The 20,517-nt window shown below is 37.2% G+C and overlaps 1 protein-coding gene across 9 annotated transcripts in view; it reads left to right on the top strand.

The window, feature by feature from the left end:
• TMCC1 (transmembrane and coiled-coil domain family 1) overlaps positions 1-20,517 on the top strand; it is a 206,828-nt gene that overhangs the window by 47,927 nt on the left and 138,384 nt on the right. For 7 of the 9 annotated variants that reach the window (XM_036266459.1, XM_036266465.1, XM_036266464.1 and 4 more), the window contains 2 exons: positions 5,312-5,372; positions 9,098-9,797. In XM_036266459.1, the coding sequence (XP_036122352.1) occupies positions 9,225-9,797 (573 nt within the window). In that variant the 5' untranslated portion in view covers positions 5,312-5,372; positions 9,098-9,224. The remainder of the gene's footprint in view (positions 1-5,311; positions 5,373-9,097; positions 9,798-20,517) is intronic. The other 2 variants (XM_036266466.1, XM_036266467.1) reach the window with 1 other exon arrangement.

Here is a 20,517-nt window from a genome sequence, read left to right as displayed (position 1 = left end):
AAGAGATAACATTGCGGGTATGAAAAATAACATGAATGAAATCATGGAGATAAATTAATCTTATATTGTGTGTTTCTGCCTAATCCATTTGTTGATGTTTTGAGCTTAGTTTGGTGTAAGATCAGTTTAAGATATAAAGGATGAATTTTGGGAGGTAGAGGTGAAACAAAATAGGAAGGTTGCTCCCCTCCCCCCACCCCACCCCCCGGATTCGTAGGTACGATGAGTTGGAAGGGGAAGAGACTTGTATGTGAAGACTGTTAGAAGTATCTTGTTGTAATTCTGGATTAAGAGAAAAAAATATCCCAAAATAACTTTCCTTGTCCTAGTGTGAGAATAAACATCGGTAAAAACATTGTCTATTGATAAAGAGTGCTCTATCAAAACATTGGTTTTATCAAAAGTATTTCAAGTTTCAAACCAAAACTTTAAAAAGTCACTAGTATGTGGCAAATCATTATTTTATGAGTTTTTCAGCGAATAATACTGATTTAAACCAGTATATAAATTTTGTATGTTTATGGTAAATAATGCAAAGTATATTGAATTTCTGATCTTCCTTGGATCTGTGAGCCCAGAATTCTGTCTGTTGCACATAGTGAAAATAAACTGTGGACCTTCATATCTTGTTAGAAAGCAAATGAAGGATGACTCAAAAGCATAATCTATGTTTAAAAAATCAGTGGGGCAAAGATCAGGTTAGGGTCTCAAGGTACCGGAATTCTGGGTGTATGTCATTTTGACTTGCATATCCTATTCTGCTATTGATTAAGAGCATGAGAATCCATAAACTATGGTGTGTGGTAGCTCTGATCTTTTTATAAGCTTCATATGGTTACTCCTAAATCTGCATCTCCAGTGTAGACTCCCTACTGATTCTTGAAATTTAATATCTTTCACCAAATTCTTTAGCATTTTGCCGTGATCTCTTTGCATTTCCATATACCTATTCTCACACTAGTTTTACTTATCTTGATTGATGGCTTATCATTTACTTAGCCAACTAAACCATGAAACTTGAGGTTATCTTTGATTTCTTTTTTTTTTTCATTTTGTTTTTGTTTTATTTTATTTATTTAATTGATTAATTTATTTTTGTTACAGATGTTTCTCCTTTTTCCCCCACTGATACCCCCTCCCCCACCCTCCCCGCCTTGTCCCCAGCTTTGTTGTCCATGTCCATTGTTCATGCGTACATGCATATAAGTTCTGTGGTTTATCTCTCGCCCCACCCCCTCTTCTGGGGATTGTCAGTCTGTACCCCACTTCCACGTCTCTCAGACTACCCCATTCCTCAGACTGTTATGTTCATTATATTCCACAAATAAGTGAGATCATGTGATATTTGTCTTTCTCTGCTTGGCTTGTTTCGCTTAGGATAATACTCTCCAGGTCCCTCCATGTCATCTCAAAGGATAAGAGATCTTTCTTTCTTACAGCTGCATAGTACTCCATTGTGTATATGTACCACAATTTTTTTATCCATTCGTCTACTGATGGACACTTGGGCTGTTTACAGATCTTAGCTATTGTAAATAGTGCTGCTATGAACATGGGGGTAAATACATTCTTTCTGATTGGTGTTTCAGGCTTCTTAGGGTATAATCCTAAAAGTTGGATCACTGGGTCAAATGGCAGTTCCATTTTTAATTTTTTGAGGTAACTCCCTATTGTTTTCCATAGTGGCCTCACCAGTCTGCATTCCCACCAGCAGTGTACTAGAGTCCCCTTTTCCCTACAACCTTGCCAACCCTTGTTGTTTGATGATTTGTTGATGGTGACCATTCTGACAGGTGTGAGGTGATATATCTTTGATTTCTTAATGTTCCTTGCCTTTGTGTTGATCAGCAAATGTATATTTTACTCCTGAAATGTTTCTACTTCATTGAGCCTTTAGGATATTCATTTGTTCACTCATTCACTCTTTCATTTATTCTGACACATTTATTGAATTTTTAATATGTGCTAGGCACTGTACAAAATACCAGAATATACAGGTACAACCCAAACTTTCTGTTTTTGTTTTTTTTTATTTTTATTTTTTCTTTACTGATTTCAGAGAGGAAGGGAAAGGGAGAGAGAGAGAGAGAGAAACATCAATGTGAGAGAACATCGATTGGCCGCCTCCTGCATGCCCCCCCCCACTGGGGATTTGCCCACAACCTGGGCATGTGCTCTGACCGGGAATCAAACTGGCGACCTCTTGCTGCATGGGTCGATGCTCAACCACTGAACCACACCAGTGAGGCTAACCAAAACTATCTAACACATCACTTAGCCTTTACTCCCTTTCCTATCTATTACAAATGCTACTGGACATATCCTAAGTACTAAAAACATTTACATAAGAGTGTATATAAAATGAAAGATTACAATTATAAATGATCCTTAAGGTCCTGTTATTCTTTGATTTGTTCTATTTTTTTTTTTTTATCCTTACCCAAGGACATTTTTCCATTTTCTGTTCTGATAGAGTGGGAGGGAGAGAGAGGAAGAGAAAGAGAGAGGGAAACATTGATGTGAAAGGGACACATCGAGTGGCTGCCACCTGCACAACCCAACCAGGGCCGGGGACAAACTGCAACCGAGGTACACGCCCTTAACAGGAACCAAACCCGGGTCTCTCCGGACTACAGGCCGACGCTCTAACTGCTGAGCAAAACTGGCCAGGGCTGATTTGTTCTAATTTTTAAATATGTCTTGAAGCTGTTAATGGTTTGCTGAGATATGGAGGATGGTTTGTTTTCAGAAAATTGTAGTTTTAGCATTTTAAAACTTATCCCCATTTAGAGAGGCAGCTGTGGTAGAGTAGTCTGAAGGTTTAAGTTCCAGCTCTTCTACTTGCTGGCTGAGTGACCTTCAGCATGTCACTTAAGCCTCATTTCCTCATCTATAAAATGTGAAGTAATAGCAAGGACCTCATAGGAGTGTTGAGAGATCAAATGGCATGATGTGTTAAGAAGTACTTTGAGTCCATTGGTGTGGCCCAGTGATTGAGTGTCAACCCATGCACCAAGAGGTTGCAGGTTCCATTCCCAGCCAGGGCACATGCCCAGGTTGTGGACCAAATCCCCAGTGGGGGGCATGCAGGAGGCGGCCGATCAATGCTCTCTCTCTCATTGATGTTTTTCTCTCTTTCTTCTTCTCCCTTCCTCTCTCTAAAATCAATAAAAAATTAAAAAAAAAAAAAGAAGTACTTTGAAACTATAACATGCTATACAGATATGAGGTGGTGCTATTAGAGATCTCTAAATCTATAAAGAACAGTAGTTTCATATTAGTATTAGCTTTTGTCTTCAATTTACTGACTCTTCCTACTTGTAAATTTGTTTATAGTTAGGCTCAATTGGTGATTTCCTTTTCTTACCATATTGAGCCAAAAACTATGAGTGGCAAGAACCTCCCACATGGAAGTTAAGATTGTACCAGGGTAATGAGAAACATCTGCTGCAGCATACTGAATGGGAACCAGAGTACTGCCACCATTGCCTATATAGGTCCTGGCATTTCCTAAAATAAGTGTTTTATGTTGTGCTTATTGCATACCAGGCCCTGTTCTGAGTGATTTATATATATATCATGATTTATATATATATACAAATAATTTTTTTTCCTTTTTTTTAATTTATTTTTTTATCCTCACCCGAGGATATTTTTCCATTTTTTGTACAGATAGAGTGGAAGGGAGAGAGAGGAAGGGGGAGAGAGAGAGAAACATCGACGTGAAGGGACACATCGAGTGGCTGCCACCCGCACGACCAACCAGGGCCGGGGACAAACTGCAACCGAAGTACGTGCCCTTAGCGGGAACCGAACCCAGGTCTCTCCGGACCGCAGGCCGACGCTCTAACCGCTGAGCCAAACTGGCCAGGGTTTTTTTTCCTTCTTTATTGATTTTAGAGGGAGAGAGAGATAGAAACATAAATGAGAGAGAGAACATTGATTGGCCGCCTCCTGCACGCCCCCCAGTGGGGATTTGGCCTACAACCTGGGCATGCGCCCTGACTGGGAATGGAACCAGCAACCTCTTGGTGCATGGGTTGTCACTCAACCATTGAGCCACACTGGATAGGCCATTTTGCTATTTATATGTCTTGCTGTTTGGTGATTGTGCTTTCCCTCTTTTTTTTCTTTTTGCATTTATTTGGGTATTTTAATTCTATTTTTTCTATTAGCATAACAGTTATATACTCTTTTACTATTTTTTAAATGTTTACCCTAGAAATTAAAACATGTATTTTCTTTCTTTTTTGAAATGTGGAAGTTTAGTTTTTAAATATATAATATAGTCATAAGGTACAAAATTCAAAATATATGGAAGGTTATATGATAGAAAGTCCTCTCTCACATCTGCTCATTGGCTGCCCAGCTCTCCAGGTGACTCAGATATGTATCCACTATCTGGCCTCTTTATTGGCCCCCAAACATACTATATTTATTGCTCTCTAAGCTGGAAATCTTGGTTTATATCTTCCTGTTTATTCATCTTCTCATCCTTTAAAGCTCAGTTAAAGTCTCTCTCTCTTTCATGAAATTTTTCCAAACAAATCTAATCCTAACAAATTTTCTGGACTTCTGATGGTAATTGCAGTTTTCCTCACACATTTTAGCACTTAATTGTGTTGTTTTGGGCTATTTTGTTTAAGTATGCAAACCTTACTTTCAATGCTAGATTGTGTGTTCCTTCAGGGCAGGAAAATATGCCGTATTTGGTCTATATAATGCTGAGCACATAGCAGATGTCCCCAAAATACTTGTCTAATTAAATTGCTTCTCTGGTAATGGCTGTCACAAGTTGGTTTTCCAGGAAAATTTTAATTTTGGTGCATCTTGAATCTCAGTTGTACATGGTAGATACAGTTTTTAGAGTTGCCTTTTAATGCAAAATTACAAATACAGAATTGGAAGCTACTTGAAAAAATATTTGCTTATAAAATTGTGTTGTTTTCATGTATATGCGTTTCATGTTACTTTAAGATTAGAATTAATGGCCTATCCATTTCTAATTCCAGATCATAGTGTAAAAATACTCATTGCTACTTATGACATGTGCCACTTTCTTTTAAGTATTGATAAGTTAATTTTTTTCCAAAATATCTTTTTTGATTACAATTTTTCTTGATTACAATTTTATATTTTTGAATAATTAGAAAATAATGAAAAATATTGGAGAAAATGTACACTATTTCTACCAGTGAGAGAGAAACGTTAATATTTTATGTATATATTCACTTGTTTTCTGTTAGTATATAATAGATAAGTTCTCCCCTCTTAAGTTTCTCACTTTGTAATTTTAATATTTGCTTTTCAGCTTTTCCTAAAAAGAATTCCTGTATTCTTTAGACATGCTTGAGGAAGAGTGATAAAGACAAGTGAGTATCCAACTCTTTATAGTCAGTGAAATAACTTGGTTCATCAGCAAATCAAAACGTTTCGGTCACCATATCTATCAAAAACAAACAAACAAACAAAAATGAAAAAGAATTTGTATATAATTTAGAGTGGTTTTATCTTGAGCACTCTCATAAACATTTGACAGATTTAAAAAACATACTTTTTAAACTTATTTCCGATACTAATTCAGAACAGCTTGCTTCTTGAATGGGAACTAATGGCATACTGTCTTTGGCAAAACTGTTGTAGAAAAATTGTTAAAAATTCTGAGAATTTAACAAAGTTATCTTAAATGCCTGGTCTGTAGGTGGCCTTTTCTCCTCTTTCCTGATTTTCACTCCTTCACCCTGTTCCCTTTCAGCCATGTCCTTCTGTTCCTTTTTTCCCCCCTACTTTCTCTGGTTTACATACAAGAATTCTACTTTTCCGAGAAGCTGAGTGAACAAAAGAGAAGCCAACATTTCCTTCTTACAAAAGCACACTTACTTTGCAGTTGAACTTGTGTTAAACAGGGATCTCAGTATAATTATTTGGGGAATTTTATAAACTGAGTAACAGTTTTTATTTATTTATTTATTTTTTTTTTTTTTATCCTCACCCGAGGACATTTTTCCATTTTTTGTACAGATAGAGTGGGAGGGAGAGAGAGGAAGAGATAGAGAGAGAGAAACATCGATGTGAAAGGGACACATCGAGTGGCTGCCACCGCACGACCAACCAGGGTCAGGGACAAACTGCAACCGAAATACGTGCCCTTAGCGGGAACCGAACCCGGGTCTCTCCGGACCGCAGGTCAACGCTCTAACCGCTGAGCCAAACCGGCCAGGGCGAGTAACAGTTTTTATTTATTTGATTTTTACAGAAGGAAATAGGGATTTCTAAAAAACTTTGCCACTGCTGAATTTCTTTAATGCTTGCATTCTTGCTGTTAGCAATTTTATAGTTAATTATTACATTACTGTCTTTTGGTATTTTTGACACAGCATTTGGCCTTCCTTAATATTTGGCTTTTATTGAAGGGTGGCCTTACAGATTTTCTGTTGGCATACAGAAAATTTTAGCAAATGTCAAAATTTTGACCGTATTTCTTGTTTGTTGATATCACAGCAATAATGCAGATGATAGTTGCAAGTGTAAGTACCAGATTACATTTTATCATCAATGCAATAGGTTGTTTTTCAAAATTTTTATCCTACTACTTGATGTTTAATGCTCAATTTAGGGTGCCATGTTAGGTAAGCCTCTGCCTTTAGAAATTCTAGAATCTATTACTGAACTATTACATACTCATTGCATTTATGTAGATAACCTGTGCAAACTTTGGCTTGGAGATTGACATCCTATTTCTAGATTTTCCTAGGAATACTGGCATTTTCTTGTAATCAGTCAATCATCACTTTGAATTATATGAAAGTAAATGATGTCCATATGCTAGTGAAATCTCATATGAAGTTACTGACATATAAAATGTACCATATTTTTCATTAAAAAAGAGAAGCAGATGGCCACTTGATTCGTTTATAACACTGCCCAAAGGAACAGATTTGCTGAGTAATAAATTCTTTATACCTTTATATAGAAAACAAGTAGGTTTTCCAGCTAACCTTGACATCATCATTCCTTTATTCATGGTACCTTTTACTTTCATGGGAGAAATTTATTTTATCTATTTTGCTTTCAAAACCAACAAGAAAATCATTTGTATTATTTAGGTAATGAGATACAAACGGGAAAAAGTAAATTACTATTTCATTATCAGCCTGCTGCTTTCACATTCTCCTATTTTCTCAGGGTCTAAATAGCCCAGTGCAAGAAGAAAGATGAGTTGATGTACAGTGTTATTGGATTATTTTGGTAAATTTTCTCTGAGAAGCTCAGTGCTTTGCAGAGTGGAAATAATTCAACTATTAGTCTGCCCTACAAACTCATGGTGAGGATAATTAAATACATACACTATGGCAACATTTTTGCCCATAAGGAGCTCCAGAAAACTCCAGTAGAGGCTAAGACAGTCATTAATCTAATAAGGATTAAAGTTTTCTTCTTGCTTTCTCAAAGTAAAAACAGAAGCAATGTACAGTCAGGAAAAGGGTGTGGCAAGATTTTAGTGTGGCCACAAAGAATTTGAGTGAAAGGCAATGCAATTTCCCGTTCTTGTGTCTGTTACTCATTTGCCTAGTTTGGGAGCAAAGAATTTTGTGGTATTTAGAAAGAGAAATATACTAGTGAGAGACACTGTCTTTTACCTCGTCACATTATTTCTGTTCTGAGTCATGAAGAAGTCAGGAGATGTGGAAGAAATAGGCATGAAAGAATATGAACAGCAGAGCCACAATGACAGTGCCCATATACATAGTAAGATCTTCTGAAAGTAATTAACAGGAAGAAAACTCTAATGGGTTTACATTCCTGTCCCTCTGGACTCTAGTAGCCTTGAGTTCATAGTGAACTCTTATTATATCCAGCTAATTTATGCCTTCTAGATTACTACTTGGTGGCAAGGAGTCTTCATTTCCCCAGAACATGCCCACCATAGTGCTTCATTGATGGTAACTTAGACTGTTAAAAGCACTTGGTAGTGCAGGGAGTTTTAAAGCACTTTGAACAAAAAATTGAAGGAAAATATGGACATAAAGAACTTCTTCCTACATTATATTTTGTCCTCTCTAGCACATTCTGTGCATTAATGAAATTTTGTTTTATATATTTGCAACTTGGTATAAAAATAAACACTTTCTATTATGAAAAATCTCATGCCTACCATCTCCCCCCCTCTATTTGTGCATGTGATTTCCGTAACCATGGAAGTTGTGCTGATCTTACATTTCTTAGTTTCAGCTTCCTTTTAATTTCTTGCATTTAATATTGGTGTGTGGTTGCTGTTTGACCTTTCTTGTGTTATATCCCAGTTACTGTGCTACTTCTTTGCTTTTGAATTTTTGTGGATGTATGGGAAGCTTCTGTCAGGGATGATACTATTCAGAGAAAGGGAGTTCTTAGTATATCTTTTCTTGATAGCTGGCTGAGCAAAGCTCTAGTCTCTCTGAAAATAGATTGTCTGGATCATTCACTCATGTGGTACCCCAAGGTCATTTGTGCTTCAACAGATAATTCAACTTACAAGATTTTCATTTCTGTTTTCTTCTTAAAAGTTATCAGTGACCTTGAATGTGAATGGTAACAAGAACTTCCTCTTTTCCATTAAAATCCACACATAATTAGGTTGGGATATCTACTTATTATTATTACTATTTGAATTTACTGAGTTTCAGCATATGAATAATTAACTGTGGTAATGAATGAGAGGAATTAAATTGCTTCAGCAAGACTATACCTATTGAATGTTCTGTGCTTTCTTGATTTCCCAAGCAATGGCTGTTTGTCAACTGTTATTGTGGTTTGCATTCCAAGATGACTACTCTAGTATTCAATTCTTCATATATTAAAACCTGTAGGGATTGTTTTTTAACATTGCTGTTTTCATTTCCTATGTACTTATTTCTGAGCCTTTTTTTTCTATTCTAGAAAATAATCATTACCCACTATCTAGAAAACTGTCTTTTAATCTTCTGATTAAAGATTGCTTAATGATAGTGCCCATTTGTTTGACTAGTGGCATGTTTTTCTTTGTTTTAACACTGGAGTTTCTGCATGGATTTATAATATGAAGTTCTTTTTTTTTTTTTTTTTTTTTAAACATTAGATAGGCATGAAGCCTTCATCTCACAGCTGCATGTGTAGTTACTATTGAAGCAAATGCCTACCTAATTTGACAGTCTTGGTGTGTGTAAGATTTTTTGAGTTTGCAAATAAGCGTATTAAGTCTACTGATGGAGCCTTCAGGCAGTGAACAATTATATGAGGACCCTGATCCTGGAGGCAAATCCCAAGATGCAGAGGCCAGAAAGCAGACAGAATCAGAACAAAAGTTGTCTAAAATGACCCACAATGCTTTGGAGAACATTAATGTGATTGGCCAAGGCTTGAAGCATCTCTTCCAGCACCAGCGCAGGAGGTCATCTGTGTCTCCACACGATGTGCAACAAATTCAGGCAGATCCAGAACCTGAAATGGATCTGGAAAGCCAGAACGCATGCGCAGAGATTGATGGTGTCCCCACCCACCCCACAGCTCTGAATCGTGTCCTGCAACAGATCCGAGTGCCACCCAAGATGAAGAGAGGGACGAGCTTGCATAGTAGGCGGGGCAAGCCAGAGGCCCCAAAGGGAAGTCCCCAAATCAACAGGAAATCTGGCCAGGAGATGGCAACTGTTATGCAGTCTGGCCGACCCAGGTCTTCATCCACTACTGACGCTCCTACCAGCTCTGCTATGATGGAAATAGCTTGTGCTGCTGCTGCTGCTGCTGCATGTCTACCAGGGGATGAGGCAACTGTAGAGAGGGTAAGTCTGTTAGAGTTTCTTTTTCTGTTAACTTATTGTTCTTTGTATCTAGGATTCTTCAGACTTTTCTTTGGTAACTAAAAAGAGATATCTCAGGAAGAGATATCTCAAAGTTGTGGTAAAAGATAGTTTTCATTTTGTTAAATAAAAGAGATGAATAATAATAATTGCAGCTAATAAGTGTATGCTTATAGTTATATTCCTATTTGCTTCCTAACATGTTGCTGTATTTTGTTTATTTTACACTTTTGCTGCTTCAGTATACTTTATATCTTTTTTTGTTGTTGTTAGTCTTACTAGGGGATGTTTTTTCATTGATATTTTTAGATAGAGTGGAAGGGAGGAGGGAGAGAGAGAAAAAACATTGATGTTAGAGAGACACACTGATCGGTTGCCTCCCACATGACCCTGACCAAAACCAGGGATCAAACCTGCAGCCCAGGTATGTGCCCTTGACTGGGAATTGAACCTGTGACTCTGGTCCGAGGGCCAGTGCTCCAAGTGCTGAGCCCAACCGGCCAGGGCTGTGCTCTTTATATCTTAAAAGTCTCAGTTTTATAGTAGAGGAACAAAGATACTTTGTTGTTGTTGGTTTGGTTTTGCATATGAATTGGCTTTCTTACATTAATAAAGGTAATGAATAAAGTTCTAGAATTTGGGTGTGTCTATGCTTAGCTTGGAAATATAAATTGCTTATAATTTTCATACACACTTACCATTCAGTATACATTTTACTTTCTGTAGTAGAGCATATGCATTCTTTTAATTTACTCTTAATAAACAGTTTTTGTGGGGTTTACCTGGATGGGAGAACTAGACACAATAAATTTGGGAGAACTCCTTTCATATAACTCTCACTTCACTTCTCAGTTGTTAGTTGAGGCACATAGAAGAGATAGTTCTGTTAGGATTCGAAAACTCAGGTATGTGTAGCCAGGCAGGTAGTGAAAATGAGTCAACTCAAGTGTCATGGGACTTGGAGAAACAGAAGAGTACATGCCTTGTCTAAAGGGACAGTATCTTAGCTTTAGCAGATTGTTTTAATTCAGGATTGTGAGCCCAGTCTTGCCAGGGCTTCTAATTTTTCAAGAGAAACTGGAAAGCTTAAATGAGTCATCTCTTGATTTTTGGACAAGCCACACAGAACACATTTGTGGGTCAGGTCTGCCCCATAAGTCACCATCTTGCTATCTTTTGGCTTTACTTTTATGTATTCCTTAAGAGTTTTATGATAGTCACTTTCATTCTGTGTTGTTTCTTTCTCAGGTAAGTTTTATTTTACTGGATATTTAGTCTGGAAATGTAATCTTTAAATTTCTCTTACCTAATTATGACATTAAAAATAAAAGGTAAGCCCTGGCCGGTTTGGCTCAGCGGTTAGAGCGTCCACCTGCGGTCCGGAGAGACCCGGGTTCGGTTCCCGCTAAGGGCATGTACCTCGGTTGCAGTTTGTCCCCGGCCCTGGTTGGTCGTGTGGGTGGCAGCCACTCGATGTGTCCCTTTCACATCGATGTTTCCCTCTCTCTCTCTCTTCCTCTCTCTCCCTCCCACTCTATCTGTATAAAAAATGGAAAAATGTCCTCAGGTGAGGATTAAAAAAAAATAATAATAAAATAAAAGGTAATGGGCAGTAAATCACTTTAAGAAGTTAAATCTGTCAGAATAACAGATTCATCAGAATAACAAAATCATCAGATTAATGATTCACATCATTAAAAATTAAAAGTATAAATGAAGAAAAGTAGCATGTATTTATGTGCATAATGGTTATCTTTGAAATAAAAAGGATATTTGGTCACGTATTACACAATCTGGTTGGGAATAAAACTAACAATGCAACTATGTGATTTGTTCTAATCTGTACCAGAGAACATTAAGTGTCTTTGGGATTATAGACTCTTATGTTAAAAAGAAAAATATATATGTAAAGTATATTTTATGCATTTATATTGTTTGTTTTGGAAAACTAGAGAAAGAGAGCCAAGGGAGAACATTTTTTTCATAAAATTGTTTCTTTAATGTTCTGTTAACTTTACTGACAATAAAACTCACCAATTTTAAATGTACAATTTGATTAATTTTAAAAAATGTATAGTCATGTAAAGTAATCATGATACAGAACATTTCCATCATCCCAGAATTATTTCTTATACCCCTTTGCTGCACTCAGTCCTCTTCTCCAACCCTTGGCCTCTGGCAACCAGTTAGCTTTCCCATCACTATTATTTTACCTTTTCTAGAATTTAATATAAATGGGATTACACAGCATAGTCTGTTTTGTCGCACTGTTCCTTTTTCTTGCCGAGTAGTATTCCATTGTGTATCTATTTGTTTATCCATTTACTGGCTGATGGATGTTTGGATTATTTTTGTTTTCTGGCTGTTATGAACTAAACTGCTGTGAAATTTTGTATATAGGTCTTACAGACATTTTCATTTCTCTGATTTATATGGTAAATGGGTATGTGCCCTGGGAATCAAACCTGGGACCCTTTGGTGCACAGGATGACACTCCAACCAACTGAGCCACACCAACCAGGGTAGTGGTGTCATTATATTTAAACTTAGCCATGCTAATGTGTATATAGTGATATTGCATTGGGGTTCTTAATTTGTGTTTCTCTAATGACATGAAAATATTATTGGCAGCATTTTTTTTTTTTTTCCAATCCTCACCCAAGGATATTTTTCTATTTATTTTTATTTATTTTTGATATTTTGTTCAGATAGAGTGGGAGGGAGAGAGAGAGAAACATCGACGTGAAAGGGACACAGGTCGCTACCCACACGACCCAACCAGGGCTGGGGACAAACTCCAACCGAGGTATGTGCCCTTAGCGGGAACCAAACCTGGGTCTCTCTGGACCGGAGGCTGACGCTCTAACCACTGAGCAAAACTGGCCAGGGCTCAAGTTTTTGCATTACTGTAATTGTTTATGATGAATTAAACTTTTAAACACTCAGATTACTTCTAACATTATAAAGTCAAATTTTATACTTCACCCTCGAATGGAAAATAGTTGTTTCATTAAAATTTACTTGATTATATAGCTTTGGCCAGTGGCTCAGCTGGTTGGAGCATCTGTACACCAAAAGGTAGCAGGTTTGATTTGCGGTTGGGTTACACACCTAGGTCTCAGGTTTGATCCCCGGTTGGGGCCTGTACGGGAGGCAACCCATTGATGTTTCTCTCTCACTTGGATATTTCTCTCTCTCTTTCAGTCTTCTCTCTCACCCTTCTTCCCTCCCTTTCTCTCTCAAAAAAAAAAAAAAATCAGCAGAAACATATCCTTGGGTGAGGATCAAAAAAGAATTTGTTTGATTATAATGGAAAACAGTTTTTTTAAAAAGGGGTTTTATTCTGGATTATCCATTTATTAACTGAGTGATTTAACTACTTACCTGATCTTTAGTGTACCTGCCAACTTTGTTCTTTGAGTCTGTGATGTGGAATATGAAAAATTGGTCTCTAGGTGAAAGTGCAAATTTGGTTAAGCGTAATGAAAGCTTTCATGGTTTACATACTCTTCTGTTATATCTTTGATAAATCACCGTGGGATCAGAAATGTCACCCCCACCCCAGTGTTTGTTTTTTCACACATTTGTTTAATAATGTTTATTGAGTGTTTGATCTAGCATTGTTTTTGGTCAGGGATTTGCAGACCTTTTCCGTAAACAGTAAATATTTTTGTCCATATGATTTCTTTTTTTTTTTTATCCTCACCCGAGGACATTTTTGCATTTATCTTCAGATAGAGGCAGGAGGGAGAGAGGGAGAAAGAGAGAGAGACATCGATGTGAGAGAGACACATCAAGTGATTGCCACCCACACGACCCAACCAGGGCCGGGGACAAACTGCAACCGAGGTATGTGCCCTTAGCAGGAACTGAACCCAAGACTCTCCAGTCCACAGGCCTACACTCTAACCTCTAAGCCAAACCAGCCAGGGTGACCATATAATTTCTTGCAACTACCCAACTCTGCATCAGAAGCATGAAAGCAGTTATCCACAATATGTAAATGGAAGGGCATGCTTTGGTTTTGCTCTGCTAGATAGTATCTGAGCCATAGCCCATACTTTCCCACCTCACTTTTAAGTTAGAGCTACATACATATAAATCATGTTACAGCCTTATTCTCAAAAATCTTACAGTCTTGTTGGAGTGGCAGGATTTACATATGTGGCAATTAAAGAAGCAGTGTGGTAAAATGAAGTGCAGAAGCCAGGATCCTGCAGTTTTAGATTCTTAGAATGTCTTTTATCTGTTATCAATATCAGGGTGACCTTAAACAAATAAAATTTTCTATATTTCATTTCCAACTTTCTTCTTTCATTTCCTGAGGTCATTGTACTAAATAATATTTAATGTTACTTCTAATTTGAAAATGCCACAAATTAAACTTGCTGTACTTCCCAATCTTTTTCATGGCACACACAGAAAATTAAAATATCTGTACAGCCCAGCAGGGTTAAGTGATAAGTTCACAGTAAGGTAGTTGATTCTATTATTCTAGGCTCTGCTCAGCTACCTGGAGGGCTGAAATGATCCATATCTACAGCATACTTATATTCATTCTTAGCAGTTAAAAACTTTGATAGAGAACAACATATAATCACATGTTACTGAAATTAAGGGCAATAGAAGTTCATAAAAGGGAGAGCTAAGTAGGTCAATTTATTGACAGGGGCTTTATAGAGAAAATGCTCCTTGGAAGATATCTTAGGAGTATGGGGCACAGTCAATATAGATCTCCACTGAAAGACAACACAATACATGCAAATTTCAAGTTTCAAAATAGCTTATATTTGCATTAAAAAGATAGAAGAAACAAAACAAAAGAAAACCCCAACTGTGAGACCCTGGAGATCTAGGACCGTGTGCCAGTTCTCTTTATTTATATCTCACATAGAACCCTAGAGCCTAACCAATCAGGGCACACTTACCCAGGTTTCGGGTTTGATCCTGGTCAAGGTGTGTACTGGAGGCAAATGATCCATGTTTCTCTCTCTCCCTCTCTCTAAAATCAATAAAAACATATCCTCCAATGAGGATATTTTTAAAAAAGAGAAAGTTTTAAGATTGAATTAGTTGAATTACTCATTTTCTGTGAGCAAAACCAGAAAGCCCAGGTGTACTGTTCTCTCAAGGGGGAAGAAATAAAGTGGTGGGAAGGATAGGTCCTGTTGCTGACCACCAGGTGGTGTCCTAGGCCAGCATCTAAGTAGGTGGAAGGGAGGGTATGACTCCTGTTGAAAGGACATAGATAAATAAGGGAGTATAACTTGAAAAGTAACTAGTACTAGAGATCATTACGATTCAGTACAGTAACTATGATATAAGTAGTACAGCAATTTTCAACCCTTTTCATCTCACGACACACATAAACTAATGACTAAAATTCTGCAGCACACCAAATATATTTTTTGCCGATGTCACCAAAAGAAAATAGGTATAAGTTTGATTCATGTACACCAGATGGCTGCTGTTGTGTTGGCTGTCATTTTTTTTCTAACAATCTAAGGAAAAGATGTCAGATATTTCATGTTTTAAAAATTGGCACACTGGTTGAAAATTGTTGTAGTAGTAGTAGGTGCTCTTGTAAATATTGAACTAAATTGGTAACTATGGGTATGGAGTAGAAAATAGAAGAGTAGGTAGAATTTATTGACAGTGTTAGAATAAAAAATAAAGGTAAACAAAATTTAAAACCTAAAGATTTGCTTGGGAGATCTAGTAAAATAATGTTCATTTTCCCACAGAACAGTTGAAAATTTGTATTTTTTATAATATATTTTTATTGATTTTTTTTTTTTTTTTTTTTAGAGAGAGAGAGGAAAGGAGAGACAGATAGAAACATCGATGTGAGAGAGAAACATCAATTGGCTGCCTCCTGCAGGCCCTGCACTGGCGATCGAGTCTGTAACCGTGGGCATGTGCCATGACCAGGAATCGAACCAGGACTTCTCTCAATCCACTGAACCACACCAGTTGGGCGAAAAATTGCATTTTTTAATGAAAACCAAAAGATATCTTTATTTTTTATATATTCATTGTCAGTTACGTAGCTGCCAATTTCAAGGGAATATTTTATTTCCTGTCAAGGGAATAATGTAAGACTGGAAAAGTGGGAATAAGTCAGAGGTGAAGATGTATTTTTGGCTTTTTAGTTCTCTGTTAAAGGTGCTTTATAGAACAAAATGTGGTTGCCAAGGCATGTGACTTTTAGATTTATTGACTCTACCTCAGAGGTCCAGAATGTGTATTTCTTTTAATATAGTATATGTTGTGGCCTAAAAGATGTTATGATTATCCGTAATGATCTTATGTTGACATTTAATGTGGCTGTGTTAAAAGTAAAATTGAACTTAAAAATAGGGGGTTCTTGACCTTGGTAAATTTGTCACGTAAAATTGATAATCATAGGGATGCTTCTTACATTTTTTTTTTTAAATCTGAGTTACATTTCTTTTGTTCCAACCAGCCTTATGATTAAGGCTAAACATAATGCAAAGTCAAGTTTACTCTTTAAATTTAATATCCTTTTTCTTTATATTGTGCAATAGATATAGACTTTAGAATAATTAGACCTCTAAAGGAATATAGTGTGTGCTTTCCCCTTCTAGTCACAAGAGATTTGGGTACTTTATCAAGTAGTCTTGACTCTTAGGAATGAGGGAGGAGAATTTTGGCATCCAAAGTATTTATATACAGCATTTTATCTCAAGAAAAGCGAGGCAACTTTCACAAGTTAGCACAAGTGGGCTTAGTAAGTATCTATTAAAAACTGACTTATTTTGCTTGGCCAGTGTGGCTCAGTGGTTGAATGTCAACCCATGCACCAAGAGGTCGCTGGCTCAATTCCCAGTCAGGGCACATGCCTAGGTTGTGGGCCAAATCCAAAGTGGGGGGCATGCAGGAAGTGGCCAATCGATGTTCTCTCTCATTGATGTTTCTGTCTCTCTCTCTCTCTCTCTCTCCTCCTCTCCCGTCCTCTTTCTCTAAAAATCAGTACAGAAAAAAAATTTTTTTAATTGACTTATTTTGATATTACATCTTGACCTGTGATCTTGTCAGTCAGAGGGAGCAGACTAGATTTCTCTTTCAAATTTTCATACTTCAGAGTCTTTGTATGTGTGTGTGTGTATAAAATGCATATATATATGCATTAATTTATATCTCTCATTTTATATATAAGTAGATTTTTGGAAATGCCTTTTTCTTTAATAGAATCACTTTACATATATAGAAGATGTTTGATGTTTAAAATTAATATTATGACAAATCTCTTTGTAAAAAGAATTAACAAGGATTTGTTGGTTTATAGATTATAAAAATATTCATATTTCCACCCAAAGATCAAGTCAAATATATACTAAGAACTGTCAAGTACATTTTATTTTATCATAGTGACATCTTGCTAAGATAAGGAGCCCAGACACAGATGTCAACATTTGTAATAATGAGGAAGTTGAGAATTAAGAAACCTTGGGTTATAAAATGAGTCCTTTGCAACACAAATGATTTTCAGCCAATAGATCACTGGCTGTTGCCGAGTGATTAGCAAAAACTCAGGGATAATCCAATCAAATTCCTCATTGTACAGGTTTAGAGATGCTAAAACCTGCCTGAGGTTGTACAGCTAATTTTGAGTGCTACCACAGATCCCTGGGTTACTTCTGACTCTGTGTTCAGCATTTTTGCCTCTTTACCTGTTGACCATTTCAGAGAATCAAAAGATCACTATTTTTGTCAAGTAGGGGACAAGAAAAGGGAGAAAAAAAAGTTTTTCTTTTTTTCAAATATTGGTAACTAGATCAGCTTGTTTTAATGAAGGCAGAAATCTAAGAGCAGTAACAAAGGCCGATTTCATTACTACCCCTGTTTGGTTTCTTTTTTGTTTGCTTGTTTGTTTTTTGTTTTTTTTTAAATCCTCACCCGAGGACATTTTTTGATATTTTGTTCAGATAGAGTGGGAGGGGGGAGAGAGAGAGAGAGAGAAACATCGATGTGAAAGAGACACATGGAGTGGCTGCCACCCACACGACCCAATCAGGGCCGGGGACAAACTGCAACCGAGGTACATGCCCTTAGCGGGAACCGAACCTGGGTCTCTTCAGACCACAGGCCAATGCTCTAACCGCTGAGCCAAACCGGCCAGGGCTGTTTGTTTGTTTCTTATGTTATAACTTCTAAATAACTTATCTTTTTCCGATGAGTAGCAGTGGAAATAAAATACTGTAATGATTCCCTGGAGTTATTTTAATACTGTTCATCATTAAAATATAAGCAATGACATTTTGGATTCTCAGATATCTAAACAAAATAAGAAAAAAGAGTAATTATTTACGGTATCTAAGATACGACCTCTTCTGTTTAGTGAGATAGCCAGTTAAATAAACAATCTTCATGGAGCCATTTCTGCATTGTAAGGTCGAAGGTGGGGTGGAAAAGAGAGCTCAAATTAAAGTTGCACTTCAATCACGACATAATGTTGCATAATTATGGTTAAGAAACGGGGGTCCGGCCAGTGTGGCTTACTTGTTGAGCATCGACCCATGCACCAAGAGGTTGCAGCTTCGATTCCCGGTCAGGGCACATGCCCAGATTGTGAGCCCTATCCCCAGTGGGGGGCATGTAGGAGGTGACCAATCGCTGTTCTCTTTCATTGATGTTTCTAGCTCTCTGTTCTCCCTTTCTCTCTCTCTAAAATTAACAAAAAAAAAATATTAAAAAGAAAAAGAAGGGGGGGATGAAGGTGAGAACCATTTCAGTATTGTCTTTCTTATTACCATAGAACACCAAAACACCTGCCTTTAGAATACTTAATTTTAATGACTCATTTAGTAATTGAGACTCTTTTCCATGTACTTGGTAGTGGAAGTGAATTTATATGGGATTATACTCAGCTCATTGAGTATATATAGTGTATGCAAGACCTTATATATAAGGTAATTAGGGCTTAGGGAAAATTTAAAATTTACCTAAGACCCAGAAAACTAATACATGGCTGAGTCTAAGTTTTTGTTCATTCTACTATGGCACAGATGCCTCAGTATTGTACATTTTTATCATGTATTTAGTGGGGAAAGCCAAAGGCAGAGAATGTAGGAGATCTTAGGATGACCTAAGACTGACAAAAAGTTGGTAACCTGCCAACTGGTTGGAAGGTACATCTAATTAGACTAATTTTTCTAAAACACCTAAGAAAAATTAAAGTTTATCTTATCAATTAAAGCAAGATTTGAAGCCCAAAAACTAACTCTTGTAGTAGAAATGAATAAAGTTGAAATTAGATAAAAGAAAGAAGTTAGTTTCCTATTGCTTTCCATATCTATTGTCAAAAGGCCACAATCAAATTTAGAAGTCCAGAAATCACCACAGTCTTCCTGACCTACAAAGTCTTTTAAAGGAGGAAAAGAGAGGTAATTGGCTAATTTGTCCTTTCTTTCAGGTAATCTGACTGGCAGGTAATCTGGCAGTTGGTAGCACTGATTATATTTCAGTTCTGTGTTTTTAGTTATTTTTCCCCTGCCACGTTGATATAGCCACCTGGAAGGGTAAGACAAGTGCTGGAGCATTGTCCTAAGAAAGTTCTACTTTTCTTTTTGAGCCTTTGTTAACACAATTTCTTAGATTGGGAGGGACTTCTATAATAATTTTGTTCAGTTCTGTAACATTCTCCCCAACTGGTTATCTCAGAATCTCTCAAAGAAGACCATTCTGCTTGTGGGTGTGTCTGTTGGACAAATCCAACATATTCAATCGAAATCTGGGTCCCTGTATTTTTCCAGTTAAAGCCAATCAGATGAAAAGCTTTCACAATGTGTATATCTGAATAGTTCCTTTTCTAGGCTAATAATCCCTAGTCCTTGGGGTATTCTTTTTTTTATTTTTAATTCAATAAATATTTATTGATCCAGGCATCCTAAGTATTAGAATGCAGTAGTGAATCCTCACTAAAAACACTGTACTGGGAAGTATTACTATCGAAAAAATTAGTCTGTAAGCGAGGAAACAGAAAATTGAGGTTGAAGTAACTTGTTAAGTTCACCCAATAAGTAAGAAGTTTACTGTATGTCAGAACAAGTCTTTCTAACTCCAAAAGTAAAGATTTGACCACTGTTCTTTGCTACTGTGAGTCTTGCCAAGATAATCTCGTAGCTATCAGGTCGGCCTGGAGTAGATAGTGCAAGGACAAAGCTAACCTACAGAATGGGTTAAATTTGCCCTGGTCGGTTTGGCTCAGTGGTTGGAGCATCGGCCCGCAAACTGAAGGGTTTGTGGGTTCAATTTCCTGTCAAGGGCATGTACTTCGGTTGCAGGTTTGATCCCTGGCCCCAGTTGGGATAGTATAAGAGGCAACCAATCAATGTGTCATCAGTCACATAGATGTTTCTCTTTCTCTCTCTCTCCCTTCCTTCTACTCTGTCTAGAAGATCAATGGAAAAATATTCTCAGCCCTGGCCATTTTGGCTCAGCAGTTAGAGCGTCGGCCTGCGGTCCAGAGAGACCCGGGTTCGGTTCCCATTAAGGGCGCGTACCTTGGTTGCAGTTTGTCCCCAGCCCTGGTTGGTCGTGCAGGTGGCAGCCACTCGATGAGTCCCTTTCACGTTGATGTTTCTCTTTCTCGCTTCCTCTTTCTCCCTCCCACTCTATCTGAACAAAAAGTGGAAAAATGTTCTTGGGTGAGGATAAAAAGAAAAAAATTCTCAGGTGA

This window comes from Molossus molossus, unplaced genomic scaffold (genome assembly GCF_014108415.1).
Source record: "Molossus molossus isolate mMolMol1 unplaced genomic scaffold, mMolMol1.p scaffold_m16_p_18, whole genome shotgun sequence".
Lineage (NCBI taxonomy): Eukaryota > Metazoa > Chordata > Mammalia > Chiroptera > Molossidae > Molossus > Molossus molossus.
This window is presented reverse-complemented; position numbering and strand designations above follow the sequence as displayed.